This window comes from Oryx dammah, unplaced genomic scaffold (genome assembly GCF_014754425.2).
Source record: "Oryx dammah isolate SB20612 unplaced genomic scaffold, SCBI_Odam_1.1 HiC_scaffold_25, whole genome shotgun sequence".
In the NCBI taxonomy this organism is placed as follows: Eukaryota; Metazoa; Chordata; class Mammalia; order Artiodactyla; family Bovidae; genus Oryx; species Oryx dammah.
The window spans coordinates 6323820-6351140 of NW_024070209.1; the positions used below are offsets into that span (position 1 = coordinate 6323820).

At 47.1% G+C, this 27321-nt stretch overlaps 1 protein-coding gene across 1 annotated transcript in view; it reads right to left on the reverse strand.

Moving 5' to 3' along the window:
* RFX8 (regulatory factor X8) overlaps nucleotides 1-4049 on the reverse strand; it is a 48881-nt gene extending 44832 nt beyond the window's left edge. Inside the window, exon 1 of the mRNA XM_040267704.1 lies at nucleotides 3938-4049. Coding sequence (XP_040123638.1) covers nucleotides 3938-4009 — 72 coding nt within the window. The 5' untranslated portion in view covers nucleotides 4010-4049. The remainder of the gene's footprint in view (nucleotides 1-3937) is intronic.
* Between the last annotated feature and the right edge of the window lie 23272 nt (nucleotides 4050-27321).

A 27321-nucleotide genomic window follows, 5' to 3' on the forward strand; every position in this document is an offset into this window, starting at 1 on the left:
TGAGTGGATGAAAAGTGAGGGCATGTCAGGAACCAGTTCCACTCTGTCCACTGAGCAACACTGAGAAAGGCAGCAGACAGGAAGGGAAGACAGACTAGAAACCAGAGGGAGGCTGGACTGACACCTCTGTGGCCCGTGAGCAGGCTCCTTATCCCCAGGTCATTTCAGCACCAGCTAGGGGGCTCCAATGGGGGTCTGATCCTGCAGGCTGTGAGCTGCCCTGAGCTGCCCCGAGGCCTGCAAGGAGCCAGGTGGCTTTCCATCCGCCTGTGCTCTGCTTGCCAAGCACGGATCCTGGGGGAGGACTGTTTGCCCAGGGGAGGAGTCACTTCCTTGTAACAGACACATAGAAACATGCTGCCCCCTCACAGCTCTGAGTCCCAGGCCTCTCTCTGTCCCCAGAGGGCATTCTGTTCTCATACAAAGCTCCCAGCTGGAGGTGACTTTGAAGGGCTTGTCATTGGATATGGAGTTGGACCAGTGACCTCCAAGGTCTTTTGGGAATACAGGATACTTTTGAGGGAATAACAGGTGGAAAGAGGTCTGAATGAAGTCAGTTAAATGAAGTCCATAATGAAGTCAACTGCCCCCAGCGTTGTAGCAGGCTGTGGGAACGTTGACCTCAGTCACTCGTGGTTTGTTCCTTGACTTCTAATGCTACCTGCCTCAGCTGATGGCTGTCACAAGACCAAGCATTAAAGATGCCAACTGTTTCCTCCCACCCACCCATTCTTCGTGCAGGCCTCTCTTGCCTGCAGATCGTTACAGAGTCAGGGCCTGGGGCAGAAGGTCAAGTAAAGCATCTTGGGAAGCAAGCACCATACAAAGCAGCCATCATGGGAAATTGTGACACCGGGGGAGGAAGCTGGCTTCTGGGATGGGGCCTGGAGCAGGCCTGGCAGGAGGAGCATCATCACAGTGGTTTACAGACACACCAGAGGGAGAGAGGAGACGCCTGGTGACTTAGAATCTAGTCTAGGCTGTCTGAGAGGGGACCCAGCAGCCACAAGTGGCCACTGAGCACTTGAAATGGGCTGGTCTGATTGATGGGCTGTACATGTAAAGGGTCCATACAGTCAAGGCTATGGTCTTCCCAGTGGTCATGTATGGTTGTGAGAGCTGGACTGTAACGAAGGCAGAACACCAAAGAATTAATGCCTTTGAACTGTGGTGCTAGAGAAGACTCCTGGAAGTACCCTGGAGAGCAAGGAGATCAAACCAGTCAATCTTCAGGGAGATCGACTCTGCATACTCACTGGAAGGACTGATACTGAAGCTGAAGCTCCAGTATTTTGGTCATCTGATGCGAACAGACGACTCACTGGAAAAGTCCCTGATGCTGGGGGAGATTGAGGGCAGAAGGAGAAAAGGCTGTCAGAAGATGAGATGGCTGGACTAACGCAATGGACATGAACATGGGCAAATTACAGGAGATGGTGAGGCACAGGGAGGCCTGGTGTGCTGCAGTCCATGGGGTCGCAAACAGTCGGACACGACTAGGTGACTGAACAACTATGTGTAACATAATGCATCTGATTTTTGAGATCTAGCAAAAAGAATGAACAAAACAACTCAGTGAGTTCTAAATACTGATTCCATCTTGAATAGTATTTTGACTATTTGGGGTGAAATTTAAAATTTATAAAATCAATTTCACCTTAAAAGCTTTTCAAAGGAAGAGCTAGAATATTTAAAAATTATATATCTGGCTCCTATTACATTTCTATTGGGCAGTACTAGATTAGATTCTGTGAGGTCTGGTCAAACTTCTTGCAATTAGATTAAATGAGATATCCCTCTTAAAAAAAATTCTCCTTTCAAGACCTTTGGTGGTCCAGTGGTTAAGAATCCACCTTCCAATGCAGGGGATGAAGGTTCGATCCCTGCTCAGGAACTAAGATCCCACACGCCATAGGGCAATGAATCCTGAGTGCTGCAATTAGAGAAGCCCCCCCGCCACCATTAGGACCCAGTGCAGCCAAAATAAAATTTAAAAAATGATAATAATCAAAATTATCTTGTTTTGAGTGGATTCTGTCTATTCTTAAAAACCAGATTGAAAGTAAATATGAAGCAATGTGAAAGCTATTATTGCTACTTTAATAACAATTAAGCTCTGTGACTCTATGAATTCTTTCCATCAGCAAATCCTATTGGCTGTCTTCCACATACACCCAGGATTTGACCCCTACACACCTGGGCTTCTCCCACCTGCCAGAGCTGAGCCTCTGATCCTCTCTCCCTGGTCTCTGCCCTCCAACCACTGCAGCCTCCTTGCTGTGCCAGCCCCCTCCCGCCTTGCGTCTTTGACACGGGCTCTGCCTGCTCTGCTCTTTGCTCATATAGCCCCATACTCAGTGTTTCATCTTCTGGAAGTTTGGACTCAAAAGCAACTTCTTGTCTCCCCTCAAATTACAGGCCTTCCCCTAACACACACATCCATATACATATGCACACAGACACACAGACACACACACACACGGATCCTTTACTCTTTCTACCCTACTTAGCATTTACACAATCTGCTGCTGCTGTTGCTAAGTCACTTCAGTCGCATCCAACTCTGTGCGACCCCACAGACAACCTACCAGGTTCCTCCATCCCTGGGATTCTCCAGGCAAGAACACTGGAGTGGGTTGCCATTTCCTTCTCCAGTGCATGAAAGTGAAAAGTGAAAGTGAAGTCGCTCAGTCATGTCCGACTCTTTGTGACCCCATGGACTGCAGCCTACCAGGCTCCTCTGTCCATGGAATTCTCCAGGCAAGAGTACTGGAGTGGGGTGCCAGTGCCTTCTCCATTTACACAATCGAATAGACTATATATTTTATATTCTTTGTCTCCATCAACTATAATATATTAATAATAAACACAGGAACTGGTAGTTAAGAATCTGCCTGCCAAGGTAGGGAATATGGGTTTGACCCTTGGGCCATCCAGGAAGATTCCACATGCCACAGACCAACTACACCCACGTGCCACAACTAGTGAGCCTGCACTCTAGAGACTGTGCTCTGCAACAAGAGAAGCTCCTGCATTGAGAAACCCGAGCATCACAAGCAGAGAGAAACCCTGGCTTGCGGCAATTACAGAAAGCCCACGTGCAGACAAAATAAACACATAAATAGAGTAAATTTAAATAAAAAAATAAGTGCAGTGAAGGCAGGAATTTCTCTCTGTTCTCTGTTAATTGTTGTACTCTCGGCATCTAAAACAGTGCTGAAGTAGCAGTTGCTCAATGAATATTTGTTGGATGTAGAGCGTCTCAGATGGGCCATCCTTGTCCTGCGTATTGCATGGTATAAACGAAGCCCCTGACAGAGCTCTTAACCTCCAGAAGAAACCTTTGAGAGCACAAGAATTCTCTAGATATGAGCAAATTGTGGGAAGGATCAGCTGTTTGACCTCACAAGGCAGCTCTTGGCGCTTCTGGGGTCCTGAGATGTGGCATGTCTATGCAGGGAACAATGACCCGGCAAGCCTGGCTGAGCGCTGAGGGTCTATGGGGCTGCCAGAGCTGCATTCTCTCTGGTGATTGTAACCCCACCCTTCCCTTTCCTGGCCTCTCACTATGAAGTGTGGACAAAGGATGGGATGGCTTTGGGAAGGTGTGAGGAAGTAGGCTAATCATCTGGCTGGTTTCCAGGGTGAAGCCGGTTATAGCCACTTGCTGCTGCTGCTGCTAAGTCGCTTCAGTCGTGTCCGACTCTGTGCGACCCCATAGACGGAAGCCCACCAGATTCCCCTGTCCCTGGGATTCTCCAGGCAAGAACACTGGAGTGGGTTGCCATTTCCTTCTCCAATGCATGAAAGTGAAAAGTGAAAAGTGAAAGGGAAGTTGCTCAGTCGTGTCATACTCTTCAGCATTTCCTCATTGATTATTAATAACTTGCATACTTTTTTACTCAGTGGACACTGTATTTTTATCTTCACAACATACCTTCCCAAACGTGGCTGGGTTGACTTGGTTCTGAGCATTCTGCCCACAGGTCTCCACGTAAATCTCATACATGAGGCAGCGAGGCACACTGTATCCTTCGCAGATGCAGAAATTGTCAGCCAACCTGGGGGTGGGGCGGGGAGGAAGACCAGGAAGAGGAGGCTGGCATCCGTGATTCTAGAAGGGTATGCTTTCATAAGGGTCAGAAACATGCTTAGTTTATTGAATGAATGCCATGGCTCATCTGTCAGTATCTGCAATGTACCCTTTTGTGCTTAGCCCAGAGTTAAGTATCAATATGTTGATTGTGACTTTAGGCTTCCAACATGGTGCAGTATCGGTGCTTTTATATCTTTTTGGTGTGCAGGCATATTAAGAAGAAGCCCAAATTATTGGGTTCAGCAGACACTGCTTCATGTAACTTTACAAAGGTGGCAGCCAAGATCTCTGTAACTATGACACAGAGGATTATTTACTCACCAGAACACAAAACAAGGCCACTCCCCCTGCCCCCATAGAGTCAACACCCCTGGGGGTGACAGCTGGAACCCACGTGGCTTCCCGGTGCCCATATGCCTGTGACCTGGGACATGTATGCACAGCCCTCCCCTCCCCCTCTTTCTCTGAAACAGTTGTTTACATAACTTTTGAACCCAAGTGACTTAGGGCAGCCACTATATTTTGATTCATTTTTTAAAATTAATTTGTATTGGAGTGTAGTTGATTTACAGTTACATAAGCTTCTGCTGTACAGCAAAGTGAACTAGCCATGAAGAGTTAGTTGCAACCCACGGACAGTGGCCCATGAGGCTCTTCTGTCCCTGAGGTTTTCCAGGCAAGAATACTGGAGTGGGTAGCCATTTCCTTCTCCAGGGATCTCCTGACCTAGGGATCAAAATTAGATGGCTCAGATGCTAAAGAACTAGCTATACATATACATCTATCCCCTCTTTCTTGGATTTCTTTCCCATTTAGGTCACCACACACCACTGAATAGAGTTCCCTCTGCTATGCAGTAGGTTTTCATTAGGTATTGATTTTATACATAGTATCAGTAGTATATATGGGTCAATTCCAATCTCCCAATTCATCCCGCCTACTTTCCCTCCTTGGCGAAGCCAGCAGTTTTTAAACACAGAAGCATTTTTTAGCAGGGAATTTACCAACAATGTGGGCTTCCTTGATAGCTTAGTTGGTAAAGAATCTGCCTGCACTGCAGGAGACCTGGGTTCGATCCCTGGGTCGGGAAGATCCCCTGGAGAAGGAAATGGCAACCCACTCCAGTATCCTTGCCTGGAAAATCCCATGGACAGAGGAGCCTGGTGGGTGGCAGTCGGTGGGGTCACAAAGAGTCGGGCACGGCTGAGTGACTAACACTTTGCCAACAATGCATCGCCTTTCTTACTGATCACCTATGGCTTATTTTCTGGGATGAGGTACACTGAGGCCTAAACTGACTTTCCTTGCAAGCTAGAGGCCACAGTTGTTAATCCCATCTGCTTCCTGGAAGGAGGAAAAGTCAACATATGGGAATGGGGGGAAGCTTTGACCCTGTCTTGATTTCCTCAGGTAACAAACTACCATAGGCCAGGTGGCTTTAAGCAACAGAAATGTATGCTTTCACAGCTGGGGAAGCTGACAGTCCAGAAACCAGGTGTCAGCCGAGTCGGTTCCTCCTGAGGCTTGGGGGAGCATGTGCTCCATCCTTCCCTCCTCGCTGCTGCAGATGCCAGGAACCCTTGGCCTTCCTCGGCTTGTGGATGGATGCGCCACTCCAGTGCCCCCACGTCCAGTGAGAGCTCCTCTTAACTGGTTACATCTGCAAAGGCCATCTTCTAACATCCTCCAGGACACCAGGCTGGCTCTGTTACAAACTGAGGGGTTCTTTTTGTTTTTTTTAACTGTTCATTTTTAAAAATTCTGATAAAATATATATACCATAAAGTGTATTTTAAAATGCAGAGTTCAGTGCCATTAAGTGTCTTCTCATTACTGTGAAATTGTTGGTGCCTTGTTGTATATCACCATCCATCCAGAGAACTCTGGCTCTCTCACAAAACTAAAACTCTGTACCAGCCAGAAACACTCTCCATTCCCTGCCCTTGCCTGTGTGTGTGCGTTCTAAGTCACTTCAATCATGCCTGACTCTTTGTGACCCCTATGGACTGCAGCCCACCAGGCTACACTGTCTATGGGATTCTCCAGGCAAGCTGGAGTGGGTTGCCGTGCCCTCCTTCAGGGGACCTTCTTGATCCAGGGATCGAACTCTCATCTCTTCAAGGTTCTTGCATTGGCAGGCAGGTTCTTTACTGCTAGCACTTCCTGGGAAGCCCCCCAGCCCCTGCCGATCATTCTTCTTTCTGTCTCAACGAATCTGACTCCTCTCAGTGCCTCATATACTGAAATCATACAGTGTTTATCCTTTTGGGACTAGCTTATTTCATTTAGCATAATGTCTTCAAGGTTCATCCATGTTGCTGTCTGCGTCAGAATTTCCTTCCTTTCTACATCTGAAAAATAGTGCATTATGTATAGACCACATTTTGTTTATCCATCCATCCACTGATGGACACTTTGGGTTATTTCCATCTCTGACTATTGTGCATAACGCTGCTATAAACATGGAGGTACAAATATCTGTTCCAACCCTTGCTTTCAAGGGGAATTGCTGGATAACACAGTGGTTCTCCTTTCAATGTTTTGAGGAATCGCTATAATTTTCCATAGTGGTTTCACCAATTTACATTCCACCAACAGTGCACAAGGGTTCTAACTTCTTGCCATCCGACCATCTCATCCTCTGTCATCCCCTTCTCTTCCTGCCCTCAATCTTTCCCAGCATCAGGGTCTTTTGCAATGAGTCTGCTCTTTGCATTAGGTGGCCAAAGTATGGGAGCTTCAGTCCTTCCAATGAATATTCAGGGTTGATTTTCTTTAGGACTGACTGGTTTGATCTCCTTCCAGTCCAAGGGACTCTCAAGAGTCTTCTCTAGCACCTCATAGACTGGATGCCTAAAGAGCAGTCCTCCTGGGGAAACTCTGCCCATCCTCACCTCCTGCCCTCCCAAGCTTGAAGAGCGCAACCCCACCCAGGGATCCCAGGCCTGCGGGGGCAGAACTGGCGACACAGGCCTTGAACACCATCCTGCTTTTAGGGCACCAGCTTCGTGGGCAGCCTGCATCCCACCAGTTTACAAATGACCCGAGGAGAAGCTCCAGGTATTTTTTTGAATCTCGAATCATTCTTTCGAGTCTCTAGACTTTTTCCAGTCCTAGAAAGTCTAACTGACAAAAGGGTGACCTGAAAATTGACAACGGCCTCCTCAGAGCCCTTTTTTGTAAGAAGGTTGCTGATACGATGAGGGGCCTGAGTAAGTGTGAAAGAAGCAGAGGCCTGCTTGTAACACTTGGAAAATACTGTGTGCACTGTGGTTATTGTTTTTAATGTTTTAAAATTATTTTAAAACATCAAAAAATATTCTCTTGATTTTCTTTCTTATGCCAGAGAAAAGACGGCGAGAATCTCCTTTTGGAGGAAAGGGGTGACCAATTAAGACTTTTTTGGGTTCCAATCACAAACACACTGTTCATTTTTCTATCTCACCCACTGAAACTTTTCAGAAAGTCTTTCTTGAGAAATACGCCTTAAAACTTAAAAAGAGAAGTAATCAGCTGTCTACTCGTTGTTCACCTTCTAAAGTGAAGGTTTTAGGGCTGGTTTCAATTATTTTGCTACTTAGGAAGAGCTACAAACCCTTGAGTTCATCAGTCCCAAGGGCTGGTGGTGTTTTTCTTCCAGTTTCTTCTTCCTCTATTTAAATAGCCAGAAGTGAACTTCACAAGCAAATGTGGAATGCATTGTTAGAGCTAAAAAAACGGCTTTGCCTTAAATTAGAGAACTTCGAAGGCAGAATGGCACACTCAGAGAACACACTTCCTCTCCTGGCCTAGCTGGGTGCTCTCCATGTAGATGGAAGCCCAGACCCACCACCAAGACCCTCGAGGGCGGGCTGGATTATTTCCTGCAGGGAAGTGTGACCAACGGGGAGCCCCCAGGTGGGAAACTCCCGTGGCTCATGGTGTGTGTGTGTCTGGCAGACCAACAAGGTAGCCCCCAGGTGGGAACCCCGAATGGCCGATTGTGTGTGTGTGTGTGTGTGTGTGTGTGTGTGTGTGTGTGTGTGTGTCTAGACCCATCCCACCAACATTAGAAAGCGCTGGTCCTTCCTGCGTGTGAACGGCTGTCCTTTCGAGCCTTTTATCTGCCCCGGGCGCAGACAGTGGCCCCTGGCATTTGGCCGGAGGTCCCAGGGGCAGCCGCGGAGGGAGCTGTGCCCCCCTTCCTCGCCGCCCCCATCCCCTCCCATCCGCCGGGAGCCCCCCGCCCCGGGGCCGCTCACCACTGGATGATGCCGCTGTGCAGGCCCCGGCTGCCCGCGCCGCCCAACCGGGAGGGCAGCACGCCCTCGGCCATGGCTAGACCCGCCGGCTGCTCCGAGGAGGCGAGTCCGCAGCGGCACCGTCGGGCCGCCGCCGCTCCCTGCTGTTTACTTTAGAGCCGGGCGCGCGGGGGTCGGGAGGAGGCGCGCGAGGGCGCTGGGGCAGCGAGGGGCTGGGGATCTCGGGGATCCGCATGGAGCGCGTGGAGGTCTGGGCAGGGGTGGGGGACCTCGGGGGCGGAGCGCGCATGGGGGGCGCGTGGTTGGAGGGGGGCGCGTGGTTGGATGAGGGCTGGAGAGCGCGGGGTGGGGAGTTGCTGGAGGCAGTGGGGGGACGCCTAGGGGGCTGGGCTGGAGGCCTGGGGGGCGGTCTGGGGGTCCCCCGGGCCCGTGGTGGCGTTGGACCACGCCCCGCGCCTGCTGGGAAGGTTTGGGGGGCGGTGTCCTCGCCTCTCCCAGGATCTATAGACCGTAGAACAGAAATACACGTGTCGCTCTTCGCCCTGCCAACCAGTCAGACAAGGTTGCAACACGCAAAACCCAGTGCACGCACCGAGTTCAAGTCAGGTCAGGGCATCTGATGAACCCCTCAACCGTGGTCCTCAACCTTGACTGCGCTTTGGAGTTACTTGTGCACGTTTCAAAGATGTAGCCTCCCAAGAGACACCCCCAGAGGGTCTGGGGTTTGAGGGGAAGGCCTGCTCAAACTCGCTTTTATAAGCTCCTCAGAGGTTAGTGATGCTAACCTGCGGCCTGGGGTGAGAACTTCTGGTGCTGGGAATTGGAGGGAGGAGAGGTGGGGGCGCCTCCAGCAGGAGCCTAGTGAGGCCCCCTGCCCTAGACGAGTCCCTGGACCTTCAGCCCGCCCTTAGCGGTCCTTCCCTCAAGAACTATTTAATTACTACCTTTCGGGGAGACCAGCTGCTTGCTGTCTCCTAACCCCACTTCTCAGGGGCCTGGCATGTGTGTTTAAGTATTAAGCAGCCTATAAATATAGGGTATGGCAGGGACACAGACTCAGTCAGGCCACTATTACTTGGGCCACTGACAGCTCCAAAATCCCTAGGAAGGACTTCTTCATCTAGATTAAAAACACATGGGACAGCTGAATGATAAGAACAGTCATGTCTGATTCTTTGCAACCCCCTGGACTGTAGCCCACCAGGTGCCTCTGTCCATGGGATTCTCCAGCAAGAATACTGCAGTGAGTTGCCATTCTCTTCTGCAGGGAATATTCCCGACCCAGGAATCAAACCCAAGTCTCTTGATTGCAGGCAGATTCTTTACCTTCTGAGACACCAGGGAAGCTATAAGAACAATAGAATTGCCCAGTTAAAAAATGAGCAAAGGATTTTGTTCTCCCAAAGAAGATATCCAGATGGCCAATAAGCACAAGATGCTCAGCATCATTAGTCATTCAGTTCAGTTCAGTCACTCAGTCGTGTCCGACTCATTGCAACTCCATGAATTGCAGCACAGCAGGCCTTCCTGTCCATCACCAACTCCTGGGGTTCACCCAAACTCATGTCCATCGAGTCGGTGATGCCATCCAGCCATCTCATCCTCTGTCGCCCCCTTCTCCTCCTGCCCCCAATCCCTCCCAGCATCAGGGTATTTTCCAGTGAGTCAACTCTTTGCATGAGGTGGCCAAAGTATTGGAGTTTCAGCTTCAGCATCAGTCCTTCCAATGAACACCCAGGACTGATCTCCTTTAGGATGGACTGGTTGGATCCCCTTGCAGTCCAAGGGACTCTCAAGAGCCTTCTCCAACACCACAGTTCAAAAGCATCAATTCTTCGGCGCTCAGCTTTCTTCACAGTCCAACTCTCACATCCATACATGACCACTGGAAACACCATAGCCTTGACTAGACGGACCTTTGCTGGCAAAGTAATGTCTCTGCTTTTTAACTTGCTATCTAGGTTGGTCATAATTTTCCTTCCAAGGAGTAAGCATCTTTTAATTTCATGGCTGCAGTCACCATCTGCAGTGATTTTGGAGCCCAAAAAAATAAAGTCTGACCCTGTTTCCACTGTTTCCCCATGTATTTGCCATGAAGTGATGGGACTAGATGCCATGATCTTAGTTTTCTGAATGTTGAGCTTTAAGCCAACTTTTTCACTCTCCTCTTTCACTTTCATCAAAAGGGAAATGCAAATCAAAACCTGTGCTGATTTACCATGCCATACTCATTGATATTGCTATTATTTTTTTTAAAAAGAGTAAAGATAAAGAGTATATATTAAATATAAACAATTGTATCAGTTCAGTCACTCAGTTGTACCATCCCATGGACTGCAGCATGCCAGGGTTCCCTGTCCATCACCAAAGAATTATATATAAAGTGTGTGTATATATATATATATAGGGGCTGGGGGAGGAGAGATGGAGAGTTGAGCAGTGGATACAAAATCTCAGTTTTGGATGATGAAAAAGTTCTGGAGATTAATAGTGGAAATAGTTGCATCACAATGTAAAAGTACTTAATGCCACAGAATTGTACACTTTAAAATGGTAAATTTTATGTTTTATGTGTATTTTCCAGTAGTCTTGTATGGATATGAGACCTAGACTATAAAGAAAGCTGAACGCCAAAGAATTGATGCTTTTAAACTGTGGTGTTGGAGAAGACCCTTGAGAGTCCCTTGGACTGCAAGGAGATCCAACCAGTCCATCCTAAAGGAGATCAGTCCTGGGTGTTCTTTGGAAGGGCTGATGTTGAAGCTGAAACTCCAATACTTTGGCCACCTCATGCGAAGAACTGAGTCGTTGGAAAAGACCCTGATGTTGGGAAAGATTGAAGGCAGGAGGAGAAGGGCACGAAGAGGATGAGATGGTTGGATGGCATCACCGACTCGATGGACATGAGTTTGAGTGAAATCTGGGAGTTGGTGATGGACAGGGAGGCCCAGCACGCTGCAGTACAAGGGGTCGCAAAGAGTCAGACACGACTGAGCAACTGAACTGAACTGATGTGTATTCTACCAAAATTTCTAAAAACGTCAAAAAACAAGAAAGATCAAAACAAGAAACCAGGCACCCCCAATAACACCACATGTACATTTGACAACCATTTCTGGAAGCAGGGCAGAGATTCAGTGCACAGACAGTGCCAACTGCCTTCCATGTGACAGCACTGTGATGTAGTTGTCAGGGGGTCCCCATCCTCTGGGTGTCAGGGGAAGACTCCAAGGCAGTCCCAGTGGAGACATCATAGCATCTTCACTGCAGAGTCTGAGCCTTGAGGTTTGACCAGGTCAATGGAGCCGCCTCAGGTAGTACTTGACTCTCCTTTGCTGAGCTGTGCCAGGGATCACCCTGGTCCTGAAACTTGGGGAGGTTTTTGGGGAGAAGGTAATAGTAGGATGGGCGGATATGTGGGAAGAGCTTGTAATTAAGTGATGGGGCCGCTGTCTGCCCTATTTCTCTTTTCAGCTAAATGTCCTTTTTTATGGACTGGCTGCTTTAAAGCATCCGTCAGGGAACAGCTCACCCCACGTCATGCGTGCATGCTGAGTCCCTTCAGTCGTGTCCAACTCTTTGCGACCCCATGGACTGTAGCCCGCCAGGCTCCTCTGTCCATGGGATTCTCCAGGCAAGAGTACTGGGGTGGGTTGCCATGCCCTCCTCCAGGGGATCTTCCCGACCCAGGAACTGAACCCAGGTCTCCTGCATTGACAGGAAGGTTCTTCACCACTCTGCCTCCTGGAAAGCCTGACCCCACATCAGCCCCTCTCAAGACAGGAACTGAGGCGAACAGTGTCTGTAGAGACTCCTTCATGGAGCAAGCATGGGAGGCCAGTGGCATGGGCAAGGAGCAGGTTGGCACAGGTTTCAGGCAGTGCCAGGAAGCACCGCTGATGGAGAAAGCAGAAAGGCAGAGGTGAAGGAGGACCCACAGGCGGAGAGAGGAAGCCACTGGAAAAAGGACATGGCAGCTTCTCCAAGGTAACTTGAGGGCAGCCCTTCTTCTCTGGTTGTCTTGAGAAGAAGTAGCACCCACTTGGTGGGGGCCCTGCGAGGCCCCTTCATGGGCTTTGCTTTGGCCTGCATGCTCAGGTCCTGGGTCCCCAGTGGTGGGCATCCTTTTTGGGAGCTGAGAGCATGGCAGCTTCCATCCTGCAGTAGCCCCCTGCCACCCAAGAAGCTCCCCAAGAAGCCCACCCGTTTCCACAGAGATTGGAAATAACCAAGAGATGAGCTCACTGTTATTCAAGGCCAACTTGTGGTCCTATTGCGTCATTGCTGATTATGTAACACATATTTACTGAGCTCCGGCAAGCACCAGGCACCGAGAAACCCTGGAAATACAGTAGGTACCAGGATTCTTCGGTTGACTGTTGGCCTCTGCTGTTTACCGCATCAAACACGAGATGCTGCAAAGTGCACACATTACCTCGTTTTGTTCCAGAGCTACTGAGGTCTGGTGGTGAGAGGACATTACTAATGAGGCCTTTGGGTCAATTTCACACCCTCCACCCAAAGGGCTGGTTAATTCCACCCACCACTGCTGGTGCCCCTAGTTCAACCAGTCCCTTACAGATGAAGCATTTGAATAGATATATGTTAGCACTGTAACAGTCAGGTTTTTTTTTTTCAGTTTCTGCCTTCCTTATGTGCCGGATGTGGAAAGGACACTTACCTCTGTACATGATCCTTCTGCTAGCAGCATAATTATAGCTTTCATTTGAGTTCAGCATATAGCCACATAGACCGCTAAATAGAATTAGGTATAAAATCCATTTTCTTTTCAAAGAATGTGGCCTTGCAACAGACATAACAAAAATTTTCATGAGGCAGTCAGACCTAGTTAGAGGCTCTCTTGCACCTGAAAAGTCCGACCTCTCTCTAACTCAGGCTCAGCATCTGCCCTCAAAATGTCCCCTTGTCATCACAAGGGAAGGGAAATCTTAAAGTTTATATCCACAGAATTCCAACTCCTGATGTAACATTGTGTGGACACAAAGCTCTCTCTCCCCTCTGCCATATCTCTTTTAGCCAAACAGCTATATCTTTTGCCTACTTCAGTCTAATTGGTTTCCAGATGATCCAATTAGTCACATTTCACCTTTTCAAAGGGCAACAGCTGTGCCTTTTCCTTGCACAAAACCATCTCTAATCCAGGGTGCTTAATTTCATTCAATCCTCACAATTATTCACTTTCTGTAGATATACCAGGTGTCTCTGGGCAATAGATGTAGTGTTGAATACAGCTAATGAGTCGGATGCACTTGGTCAAGAAAGTAGAATGTATTTGGCATCTGCACAGACAGAGCATTATAGAAAACAGACAACTGTATGTTCCATTTTTGCCTGGAAGGGACCTTTCTTAATAATTTAATTTATTTCTTTGTTTTTGGCTGCGCTGGGTCTTCATTGCTGTGTGGGTTTTCTCTGGTTGCAGTGAGCAAGGCTACTCTCTCGTTGCTGTGTCCGGGCTTCTGGCTGTGGTTTCTTCTCTTGTTGCGGAGCACAGGCTCTGGGGCGTGAGGGCTTCAGTGGTTGCAGGGCTCAGGAGTTGCGGCTCCCAGACTCTAGAGCACAGGATCAGTAGTTGTGGGGCATGGGCTCAGTTGCTCCAGTTCAGTTCAGTTCAGTCGCTCAGTCGTGTCCAACTCTTTGCGACCCCATGAACCACAGCACGCCAGGCCTCCCTGTCCATCACCAACTCCTGGAGTTCACCCAAACCCATGTCCATTGGGTCGGTGATGCCATCCAACCATCTCATCCTCTGTCGTCCCCCTCTCCTCCTGCCCTCAATCTTTCCCAGCATCAGGGTCTTTTCCAATGAGTCAGCGCTTCACGTCAGGTGCCCAAAGTATTGGAGTTTCAGCTACAACATCAGTCCTTCCAATGAACACCCAAGACTGATCTCCTTTAGGATGGACTGTTTGGATCTCCTTGCAGTCCAAGGGACTCTCAGGAGTCTTCTCCAACACCACAGTTCACAGCTGAGCATTCTTCGGTGCTCAGCTTTCTTTATAGTCCAACTTTCACATCCACACATGACCACTGGAAAAACCATAGCCTTGACTAGACGGACCTTTGTTGATAAAGTAATGTCTCTGCTTTTTAATATGCTGTCTAGGTTGGTCATAACTTTCCTTCCAAGGAGTAACTGTCTTTTAATTTCATGGCTGCAATCACCATCAGCAGTGATTTTGGAGCCCAGAAAGACAAAATCAGCCACTGTTTCCACTGTTTCCCCATCTATTTCCCATGAAGTGATGGGACTGGATGCCATGGTCTTAGTTTTCTGAATGTTGAGCTTTAAGCCAGCTTTTTTTTTTTTTTTTTTTTACTCTCCTCTTTCACTTTCATCAAGAGGCTTTTTAGTTCCTCTTCACTTTCTGCCATAAGGGTGGTGTCATCTGCATATCTGAGGTTATTGATATTTCTCCCGTCAATCTTGATTCCAGCTTGTGCTTCCTCCAGCCCAGCATTTCTCATGATGTATTCTGCATGTAAGTTAAATAAGCAGGGTGACAATATACAGGCTTGACGTACTCCTTGTCCTATTTGGAACCAGTCTGTTGTTCCATGTCCAGTTCTAACTGTTGCTTCCTGACCTGCATACAGATTTCTCAAGAGGCAGGTCAGGTGGTCTGGTATTCCCATCTCTTTCAGAATTTTCCACAGTTTATTGTGATCCACACAGTCAAAGGCTTTGGCATAGTCAACAAAGCAGAAATAGGTGTTTTTCTAGAACTCTCCAAGCCATGTGGAATCTTCCCAGATCAGGGATGGAATCTGTGTCTCCTGCATTGGCAGGCGAATTCTTTACCACCAGGCCACCAGGGAAGCCCCTAAAGGGACCTTTTAAGATCACTGGGCTGTAAACCCATAAGCCATGGTGACTTTCAAACTGCTGAATCAAGACAATCTCACTGGAGAGATCCCAGATCACTACCATATGCTGACATTTTCCTTGGTCTGGATCCACCTTCTGAGTGTCGTCTGGATCAAGCTCTAGTAGAAACTGATGGGGGCATGACAGTCCCAGGCATGTGGGTGATGGGCAGCTCCAAGTCACACCAAGCGTGTCTCTGCCAGTTCCTGCTCTGAAGCCCACGGTCCGGAGCCGTGCAGGGGCATACCATTTCTGCACAGCTTGTTTTCCACTGACCACGGTCTCCCATCCTCTCCGTTCACTTGAAAGGTGGGCCACCTGCAGCATGATCAATGGTATTATCTGCCGGGAACTCTCAGAATGTGTGCAAAGAGAAGGAATGGACTTCGTTCCTCACTGACTGCTTGTAAACTGTAATTTGTAGAGTAGCACATTTGAACTCTTTTGTTACATTCAAAGTGGGATTTTTCTGGAAGCCTGATAGAACACAAAGCAGATACAAAAGGAAAAGTGGTTTCCTTGTGTGCAAAGGGACATAGGAATTAAAGAAGTCATTTTCTAGGTGTCACATAACCTCAAAAGGCACTTGTTCAAATCATGATCATGTGCAAAATCATAAATTATACCTTGACTCATTTAATAATTTCCCAAGAGAATGGACAAAAGCATATTAAGCAATTACTGTGCTTGTGTGCACAGTCATTTGTGACCCTGTGGACTGTAACCAGCCAGACTTCTCTGTCCAAGGGATTTCCCAGGCAAGAATATTGGAGTGGGTTGCCATTTCCTTCTCCAGGGAATCTTCCCAACTTCGGGATCGGACCCAGGTCTCCTGCGTTTCAGGTGGACTCTTTACTGTTTGAGCCATTGGGGAACCCCCAGCAATTACTTTAGACTTCCATAAATACTTTTTTGTTTAAGTTTTCATGAGTGTAGAGGAATTATTTTCTAAGCAGTTTTAAAATGGTAGCATGAGCTGACTCTCTGGTATGACAAACCTTTGTCTTGCTTCATAGTTCATGTTATTCTTTGGTAAAAACATACTCTGACAGCTGTTTGTTCCCTGCTGTCTGCATGGAATTATCTCATGATGCTCACCATGAAATAACTTTCACTAAAGCATCCCCAAAGTCACTGTTTGCCACATCTCTCTGAAAGCAACTAAAGGACAGTAGACACTTTTCAAGTGGATGTGTGACCCCCCTCCTGCTAATCAGCGAACAGAATTCCCCAGCTGGGAGAGGCAAGAAGCCTGCTTTCTCAGAGGGCGCTCAGTTCAGTGCTCTGTGATGAGCTAGAGAGGTGGAATGGGAGGCTGTAGGAGGGAGGGAGGTTCAGGAGGGAGGTTCAAGAGGGAGGGGTATATGTGTACGTATAGCTGTATATAGGGGCTTCCCTGGTGACTCAGATGGTAAAGAATCCACCTGCCAATGCAGGAAACCTGGGTTCTATCCCTGGGTCAGGAAGATCCCCTGGAGAAGGGAATGGCAACCCACTCTATTGTTCTTGCCTGGAGAATCACACGGACAGAGGAGCATGGTGGGCTACAGTCCATGGGGTTGCAAAGAGTCATACATGACTGAGCAACTAACACTCTCACTTTCACAGCTGTGTCTTGGTATACATATAGCTGATACACACAGCAGAAACTAACACAACATTGTAGAGTGATTATACTCCAAATAAATAATTAATTTATAATTACAAAATAAATCTAAAAACAGAGGCATGTCTTATAAAGAGCATCTGCCTGGATGCTTTGTTTCTAGACAAAAGTACTCATCCCAATAGGTGCCTAAAGATTGTTAAAGTCTGTTTGATGAAAAGAAGCATGTCTCCACTTGGGTTAAAAATTGCTCACATTAAGACCCCAAAGAGGGTACTTTCCTGGCAGTCCAGTGGTTAGGACTCTGTGCTTATCCTTTCGGGAAGCTAAGATCACAAAAGTGGCACAGTGCCGCCAAAAAAAAAGGCCCCAAAGAGCCAATCCAAGATGTAAACAATTTGTCAAGATCGTCATTCTCAAATATCATTTTCACGTGTCATCACTGTGTCAGAAGCCTAGACGCTTACATAATCCCTCCTATCCATGTTTATGTGCACTTGAGCAGTCAAGGGAGATCCATCTCCCACCTGGATCGCTTAGCTTGGCCAAACTTCTTAGGACCTTTCCCAGGAGGTAGATGAGCTGAGGGAAGCTCTCTGCAGTGAGGGGCCGTGGATACAGGTGGCGAGAGCTGGAGAGGGCTGATGCCTGAGGACTTTCCATTCCCTAGGTGGCTCAGCTGTCCCTCCTAGAGCTGAGTTCTGCAGGATTCCTCTGTGTTTTCCAGCAAACTGCCTTTGCACTTAAGCTAGTTAAAGAAGATCTTATGATGAGTGGATGTCGTTTTAAAACTTGTATCTTCTCAGGGAGGGTTCTGGGAGAAGCAGGTTGCTCCCACACCAACCTGGAGGGGACCACTTTGAGGTATTCTTGGTGATCATGGCTCAGCATAGGGATGGATAGGTTTGAGCCATCGCTCAGTGAATAATTATGAAACACGTGCATAAGACATGCATGTTCGAGGCTGCAGAGGTCTCAGTAAGAACACATTGCAATGGTACCTGACCTGGTGGTACCCACAGCCATCACTGTCACTAAGTAAGGCCTAGGAATGAAAACAGGGCTACCCCCAAATATTCTGTATAATAGAACACATCAGGCGGTGGTTGATAGGGATCTCATCAGAAAGGTCATGTAACTCAGGGTCACAGGGTGGGTCTCTTGGCATGGAGCCACCTTGGGGTAAGCACATCCAGACCTCCTTGGTCCTCCTTGAGCCCTCCGGAGGGAGAGGGAGCAAGTCTCCTGGGAGGGTGACCGAGGTTCAGCCATGCCCAGCCTCAGACACTGGCCTTCCTGTCACCAGAGGACAAGGCCGTAGCCTCTGAGTCCCAGCAGCCAGAGAAGAGGGCAAGATGTGCCAGGGGACCCATGTGGGTGGGTTTGCCGGGGACAGTGCAGTTTATGCCTGAGGCCCTTGTGCCACTGTTTCTAGCGGTCTTTGTCATGCTCCAGAGTGGCCTGGCCTGAACCATGAGTAATGTGGTCTTCCCACACAGACCCCATGTGGCCTCGGGCCATCCTGGGGAAAGGCAGAGGAGGGAAGAGAAACTGACAGAGAGATCCTGTTTACCTAAGGAGACCGGGAGTGGGCTCAGAGGGCTGAATGAATCATTACATGGGGTAACTCCAGAAGATTAGCCTAAAATTTAGATTCCCCCAGCCCGGTACCCCACACGTGCAAGAGAACATGGCTCTCCTTCGGGTCCTATTCACAAGGCTGTAAGTCCACTTGAATTGATAGTACTATTCGCCTCATTTTACAGGGAGGAAAACAAGGCTTGTAGAACCATGTCCAAAGTCACACGGCTGCAGAGGGCCATGGGCTTGACCACTCTTGGGGGAGGTCTAAGAGACACTTTCCTTGTTTCTGAAATAGGGCACTCACCACCAGTGAGTGTAGCTGTGAGGTTAAGAGCAGGTGGACGAAGATTTCAGCACGGTGCCTGGCACACAGTAAGTGCTCAGTAAACTTGTGACTGTTACCTATGTCTAGCTGCCTTTGGAAAGAAATTGCTAACATGATTTCAGTTATTTCATATATATACTGTTGATGTTGTTCAGTTGCTAAATTGTGTCTGACTCTTTGCGACCCCATGGACTGCAGCACACCAGGCTTCCCTGTCCTTCACTTTCTCCCGGAGTTTGCTCAAACTCATGTCCATGGAGTTGGTGATGTCATCCAACCATCTTACCCTGTTTCACCCTCTCTTCTCCTGCCTTCAGTCTTTCCCAACATTAGGGACTTTTCCAGTGAGTTGGCTCTTTGATCAGGTGGCCAAAGTTTTGGAACTTCAGCTTCAGTCTTTCCAATGAATATTCAGGGTTGATTTCCTTTAGGATTGACTGGTTTGATCTCCTTGCAGTCCAAGAGACTCTCAAGAGTCTTCTCCAGCACCACAATATGAAAGCATCAATTCTTCCATGCTCAGCCTTCTTTATTGTCCAACTCTCACATCTGTACATGACTATACACACACACACACACACACACACACACACATGCTGTATTCTAGGGGATGATCCATAAAATACATTCGTATACACACAAAGTATTTTCAGGTCTGCCTTAAAAACTTTCTTCAACATGTCAGATACTCAAATGTGGTATGTTATTAACAGTATAATTAGCACTAGTGTTTTATCACTATGGCATTATGAGGACTCTGGTTTAGTGTTCTGCCAAAAAAAAAAAAAAAAAAAAGTTCTCTTTCTGAAACTCCCAAATCCTATCTTGATGATTCATGGGTGTGAGTGCTAAATTGTATCCGACTCTTTGCGGCCCTATGGACTGTAGCCCACCAGGCTCCTCTGTCCATGGGGATTCTCCAGGCAAGAACGCTGGAGTGGGTTGCCATGCCCTCCTCCAGGGGATCTTCCCGACCCAGGGATCGAAGCTGCATCTCTTATGTCTCCTGCATTAGCAGGTGGGTTCCTTACCACTAGTGCCACCTGGTATTACTGTATTGTTGAGAGGTCCTGTGGGAAATAAGTTTGTTTCACTCCGTTTGATTTCTTGTTTCTAGTTTCATTGTCTGCAGAATTCCACCCCTCCCCCATTTTTGGCTTGTTTGTTTCTTCATGACATTGATTACCACAAATGAGCCTCTTGACGGGTCCTGGGCTTCCATGGCACTAAGTCTGGCAAATGAGCTGCAATGAGCTGCAGTGTGGAATTAGTCAGGTATCTCAAGCTGTCCCAGAAGCCAGGCTGCTTTAAACAAATGGTCCTAGTCTTTGGCTTCCTTTGAGCACCTCTCTGCTTCGATAACCTCTTCCCCACGGCCCACCCCACACCCAGAGATGGGGGAGGCACCTGCTGAGCTCATTGTGCCTACCCCGCCCACAGGAGCAGTGTGAACAGGAGACGCTAGGGACGTTTGCTCTCCCTGGTATGGGGGTGAAGGCCTGACTCCCCCCAGCCCCCCATGATTGCATGCCAGCTGTTTCTTCTGTCATAGGATCTATGCCAGCCTTCGGCTGTGTCCAAGGAGAGGTAACATATGGAACTAAAAACACATATGGAGTCGTGTTTTATACATTCTGCATTCTGCTAGGATATGAATAGACTTTCTGGGATTTTCCTCTAGTCGGCACTTGAGCTCGCGTGTTGGCTATGCACTGGAAGGCTTCGTGGAACCTGAACAGGCACATCACTTTAGGATTTCCTTGCTTTTATTCGTTTAAAAACAAAAAACAGAGTGTGATCATAGCTGCTCAAGAAATATGCTGAGAGTCGCAAACTGTTGGTTCACAGGCTCACTTTTTTATTATTTCTCTGCCTGCCACACAACGAGCCACTTCTCCTTCCTGCCTCTCATGCAGCCCAGCCAAACGCCACAGCTACGGCCGTGGCCTTCCGCCTGGCCCTGCGTGCAGGCTTCCCTCTGCCATTGCCCCCAGGGACTCTGGGGTTTGGAGTCCCTGGGCCTCTCCTCCCTTCCCCCTCTACTTTATCCTCTCTATTCTCCTTTCTTTTCATCGCTCATCTTTCTGGGAAGTGATTAACTTTGTCAAGATGGTGAAAACTATGGTAATAATATAATTACAAAAATTGTGATCATAATAACACTGATGGCAAACCCAGTGAGACTTGGTGTATTCGTGGTTACCGTCACATCACATTTGCTCCCAGAACACTTTCATGTGCATCCATTTGTGGAATAGGCATGTTTTTTGCTCTGTAGGTAGATCAACTGAGGCCTTAGAGAAGTGGAGTATTTAGCTCAGGATCATACAGTTGCAATTTTTATTGCAACTAAATGTGCCCTGATTGTGCACATTTCTGTCACACTCTGGGTCCTGTTTACCAAAAAGCATGACAAGTCCATGACCACACGCCTGAGGACTTCTTTTCTTCCCTACAGATGGAAGTCTATAGTTTCAAATATTTGTATAGAAATTATTCTGATTTGAACAAGTGCTACTCTAGCCCTACCTCACTCACGTCCCTAAAGCACAGAACTTTGCAGTTTCGTGGGGAGCTGCATGTTTGCACAGCTCAGGGCCTTCGCACAAGCTGTTCTGACTGCCTGGAATTTTGGGTCTTCTCATCTTCTGGCTAACTGGTGTCCAGGCTACTTCAGCTCAATTTCCCCTTGTCCTGGAAGTCTTCCCAGCCCTCCCCCTCTTCTTCAGTTTAAGTGGGGGTTCCCAGTGTCCTCCATACCCACCTGGGCTCAACCCCACTCCAGCATTGCTCACACTGGGCTCTCCCTCCTCTTATACTTTTTTAAAAATTAAATTAAGTTTTAGCTATGCTTGGTCTTCATTGCGGTGCATGTGCTTTCTTTAGTTGCATCAAGTGGGGGCTGTTCTTCAGTTGCTGTGTGCAGGCTTCTCGCGGCAGTGGCTTCTTTTGTTGCAGAGCATGGGCGCTAGAGTGCACAGGCTTCAGTAGTGGTGTCCAGGCTTAGTTGCCCCATGGCATGTGGAATCTTCCTGGACCAGGGATCAAACCCATGTCCCCTGCATTGGCAGGCAGATTCTTAACCACTGGACCACCAGGAAAGTCCTATCCCTTGTCTATAAAGTAAGCTCCTTAATGTGGGGAGTTCCTAGCATAGTACTGGTTAGATACTGTAATGTTTGTTGAATGACTAATGAGAATGGGCCTCTAAGAAGATGTGATAAAAAATACTTGAGTTTTGTGTTTCTTAAAAAGACCATTTCTTGCATCTTTTGCTCCAGCATAGTGTTTTCTACTTTATTAGATGGAGGTGGTATTTTTGTGTTTGGGTCCATCCAGGGAGACAACATTTGAACTTCCTGAGTTTGTTGCCTTTGCTGAATCAGATATAGCCCACCATAAAGACTTCTCCTGTACTTGATTTCCTCTGCAAGGAAGAAAAACAAAACAAAACAAAAGTCTCAATTTATCACGAAAGGCAGCACAGGAAAGCTTAAACAATGGCGCCCAAACTCAGCTCTCGTGTAGCTGAAAAACTATTTGTCTTACACAAAGAAGAGAGTTCCTCAAACCCAAGAAAGGTGACTCTTCTTCCTGGATTAAGCAGCTTTGCTGAGAATGAGAGGAACGTTCACAACACAGTTGACAGTCAAGTCACTTTGCAAATCCGCAGGCAGGTCAAGGGAGGAGGGGCTATCAGACCCCCACTGGAGTGTGGAGTCACTTAGCTTTAAGGATGGGATGGACTACCAATACGAATTAATGAACTGTAGCATCTTTGGCTGATTCTGGGAGGGACTGGGGGCAGGAGGAGAAGGGGGTGACAGAAGACGAGATGGCTGGATGGCATCACCGACTCGATGCACATGAGTTTGGGTAAACTCCGGGAGTTGGTGATGGACAGGGAGGCCTGGCGTGCTGCAGTTCATGGGGTTGCAAAGAGTCGGACACGACTGAGTGACTGAACTGAACTGAGCATCTTTGGACAATACACATGTTTAAAAACACACCATGAATCTTCAAATGTGTTAGAGAAAATAGGGGCCATGGAGCCCCACATGGTTGTGTAAATGCTGAAATAGAGACTCTGTGTTCTTGCTTACATATGTAAGCAAATGAGTAAGGCTGTGTTCCAGTAAAACTATTTATAAGAATAGGTGGCAAACAGGATTTAGCACACAGGTCATAGTTTGTTGACTCTACAGTCATATATACTAATATATAATCATTCCTGTAACCATCAACCAAGTTAAGAAATGAAATATTGCCTTTCTCAGCCCTTCTTAATCATAATTTCTCTCACAAACAGAATCACTATATTGACTTTTACGATAATCTCATCTTTGCTTTTCTAAACAGCCCGAACACTCAGGTATGCATCCTTAAACAGCACAGATAATTTTACCTGTTTTGGGTATTTCATATGAAATCACTTAATTTTTTTGCAGCAAGACATTTTTAACTTATGGTTTTAAAATTCATGCCTGTGGCCTCATCTAGTTGCAGTTAGTTCATGTTCTTTGCAGTAGAGCAGTCCGCATGCTTGTCTAACTATACTGTGATTTATCTATCCTCTCTACTCTTCATGGATATTTGGGTGGCTTCCAGTTTGGGACGTGCACATTTCATCCTATGCAATGTGTTTAGGTACACATGTGCACGCATGACATCATGTACCTATCCCCAGGATATCATATAGAACAATTTCATTGTCCTAAAAATCCCCAGTGCTTTTTGTTCCTCCACTCTTTCCCCCTGAATTCCTAGCAAACACTTGATTTTGTTTATACCTTCCGATTCCCTGCCAAAAATTTCAAGCTTTTACTTCTTTGAGCATAGTGATTATGGGTTTCTTTATAATCTGGCAGTTCCCCTGTCTGGAGTTCCCATTTCTACTGTTTGTTGTTCCTAAAAATTCACATTAGTATTATCTGTCTTTTGGTTGCCTGGTAATTTTTGGTTTGTTTCAAATATTTTTCTCAATGTTTTTTATTATGGTAAATACCTGGTGGTTCAGAGGGTAAAGAATCCGCTTGCAATGCAAGAGACCTGGGTTTGATCCCTGGGTTGGGAAGATCCCCTGGAGGAGGGCATGGCAACCCACTCCAGTATTCTTGCCTGGAGAATCCCCATGGACAGAGGAGCCGGGGGTTGCAGAGTCGGACATGACTGAGCGACTGAGCACAGCACAGCACTCCTAACATAAAATTTACCATCTTAACCATTCTTAGGTGTACAGTTCAGAGCTAGTAAGTACATTCATGTTGTTGTGCAACCTTCACCACCACCCATTTCCAGAACTCTTTTCATCTTGCAAAGCTGAATCTGTATACTCCTTAAATGACAACTCTTTCATTCTCCTCCCTTCTAGCTCTTGAGGGCTTCCCAGGTAGCTCTGGTTGTAAAGAATCTGCCTGCCAGTGCAGGAGACATAAGAGATGTGGATTCTGTCCCTGAGTCGGGAAAATTCCCTGGAGGAAGGCATGCAACCCACTCCAGTATTCTTGCCTGGAGAATCCCAAGGACAGAGGCGCCTGGAAGTATATAGTTCAGGGATCGCAAAGAGTTGGACATGACATGAAGCAACATGAAGCAACTTAGCATGCACGCGTGCTATCTCTTTGAAACCACCATTCTTCTTTCTATGTCTCAATGAATGTGACTGCTCTAGGTACCTCGTGTAACTAGAGCCATTCAGTATTTGTGTTTTTGCTACTGGCTTATTTCACTTAGCATAATGGCTTCAAGTTTCATCCATGTCATAACAAATGTTATAATTTCCTTCCTTTCTTAAACACTTTTTCATTTTTAAAATTTTATTTATTTATTGGCTGCACTGGGTCTTCGCTGCTGCACACAGGCTTTCTCTAGTTGCGGGGAGCAGGGACTGCTCTTTAGTTGCAGTGCACAGGCTTCTCACTATGCTGGGCTGTCTTGTTGCCAAGCATGGGTTGTAGCCATGCGGGCTTCAGTAGCTGAGGCCCCCAGGCTCTGGAGCTAGACTCAGAGGTTGTGGTGTATGGGGTTAGTTGCCCACCCTCCACCCCTGCTACCTGTGGAATCTTCCTGGACCAGAGATTGAATCTGTGACCCCTGCATTGGTAGGTAGATCTTTAACCACTGGACCGTCAGGGAAGTCCTCCTTTCTTTTGAAGGCTGAATAATATTCCACTGGGTGTAGAGACCACAGTTTGCTTATCCACTGATGAACACTTGGGTTATTTCTACACTTTGGCTATTGTGAATACTGCTGCTATGAAAATGGGTATAGAAATGTCTCTTTGAGGTGCTGCTTTCAACTTTGAGGTATATACCCAGGAGTGGAATTGCTAGATCACATGGTAATTCTATGTTTAATTTTTTGAGGAACCAGGATAGTATTCTCCACAGTGGCTGCACCATTTTGCATTCACACCAACAGTCCACCAGGGTTCCAGTATCTCCCGTCCTCATCAGTACTTGTTATTTTCTGTTCTTGTTTTGTTTTTAACAGTCATCCAAATGGGTGTGATGTCGTACCTGATTGTTCCTTATTATGTGCTTGATATTGCTGGAGAAATAATATGTAGAAGTAATTTGAAGTTTAGAGTTATGTTGTCTTCCTTTACAAAAGGTTTTCATTTCTGTCAGATGTGTGGATGCTCTAGTAATAGAGTGTGACCTCAAAATATCTTCAGCATTAGAGATTTTCTGAGTCACCAAAAGGACTCAAAATGTGGTTTGTATTCCCCTGGGCTTCCCTGGTGGTTCAGTGGTAAAGAATCTGCCTGCCAATGCAGGAGATGCAAGTTCAACCCTTGGTTTTGAAGCTCCCCTGGAGAAGGGAATGGCTACCCACTCCAGTATTCTTGACTGGAAAATCCCATTTACAGGGGAGCCTGGCGGGCTACAGTCCATGGGGTCATACTTTGCGGTATAGTAGAAAGTAACAAAACGTTGTAAAGCAGCTATACTCCAATAAGAATTTTTAAAATAAATATATCAATTCATTTAATTAAATTTAAAAAAATGCTCATTGATTCCAGATCATGCCTAATTCACTTGATGACTCACTTTGGAATTATCGGTGCCTAAGGGATGGCTTTGGGGAATCAATGAGACCAGAGTTCAGAGTTTAGCGCCCAGCTTGGCCACTATGTGATTGTGAGTGAGGTTCCTAACTTCACGAACTTTATTCACTCACTTGTAAAGAGGCGGAGAGTAGCTCCTCCTCAGGGCTAGTTGAGAAGGCTAAATGACTTGAGACAATGACCATCACGTGTCTGATGTGGGTAACGCCTACTCCCGAAGATCCCTTGCCCCACTCCTCGGCAGTGGACAGAACAGCACAGCACCGACACTTAACATATTTGCTGCTGTTTCCTCTTGGGGATAAAAGAAAAGAAGAGTGGTGCCGTCTCCGATTTCTCTTACAGGGTCTGGGTGCCTCCAGACTGACATCTCTGTCCCTGTGTGCCTGCCCCAATCCAGCAGTCCTCTGAATTAGTGCTAGCTAATTCTGTTAAACTTGTAATTATAATTGAAATGGAATTTTACTTATTTATTTTTATGTGAATCACTTATTTAATTTGCAATGAATTATTCAATTACATAGCTATTAATAACTAATTATTCCAGACACTGTGATACATTTTCTCCCCTGGGCTAAGGGCTTCCTTGTGGCCTCCAAGTGCCTTGAGTCAGCTAATACATGTTTTTCTAATTGAAAATGACTTAGTGGGTTTTTTTTGTTTTTTGTTTTTCTCGGTGGGGGTTCTTCCCTGGCAGCTCAGATAGAAAAGAATCTGCTTGTAATGTAGCATACCTGGGTTCAATCCCTGGGTCAGGAAGATCCCCTTGAGAACGGAATGGATACCCACTCTGGTGGCCATTCTTGCCTGGGAAATCCCATGGACGGAGGAGCCTGGTGGGCTACAGTCCATGGCGTCACAAAGAGTTGGACCCTATTGAGCAACTAATACTAGTGTTTTTCTTTAGTTAAAAACAACTACCTCCCATTGCATTGTAAGGAATCAGGCCTGTTCCCTGTCTTCAGCAAATGGTCCCAACTGAGTCCACTCTAGAGATGTGGAATAGCTATTTTCGTAATATAAGCAGAGAGTGCCTTGCTGTGAATAAAGCGTCAGGTTCTGATGGGTGAGATTAAAGATAAGGTCCCAGATGCATTGCAACAAAGCTCTATGAGGCTTTATGTCTGCTAACATCACTGAAATGGGGCTGACGCAGAATCCCTAGTGTCCGGCTCCCCACAGAACGGTCCCCATGATGGGCTAGATGACTGCTCCCTAACAGCTTTTTTTTTTAAGTGTCTATCTATTTATTTGTTTACTTTTGGCTGCACAAGGGCTTTCTTTCATCGCGGTGAGCAGGGGCTCCTCTTCCTTACAAGGCACTGGCTTCTCTTGTTGGGGAGCACGCGCTCTGGAGCAGACGGGCTTCCGTGGCTGTGGCTTCCCGGCTCTCGAGCACAGGCTCAGCAGTTGTGGCACTCGGGCTTGGCTGCTCGACGGCATGTGAGATCTCAGGTCTTGGACCAGGGGTGGAACCCGCGTTCTCTATATTGACAGGCAGATTCTTAAC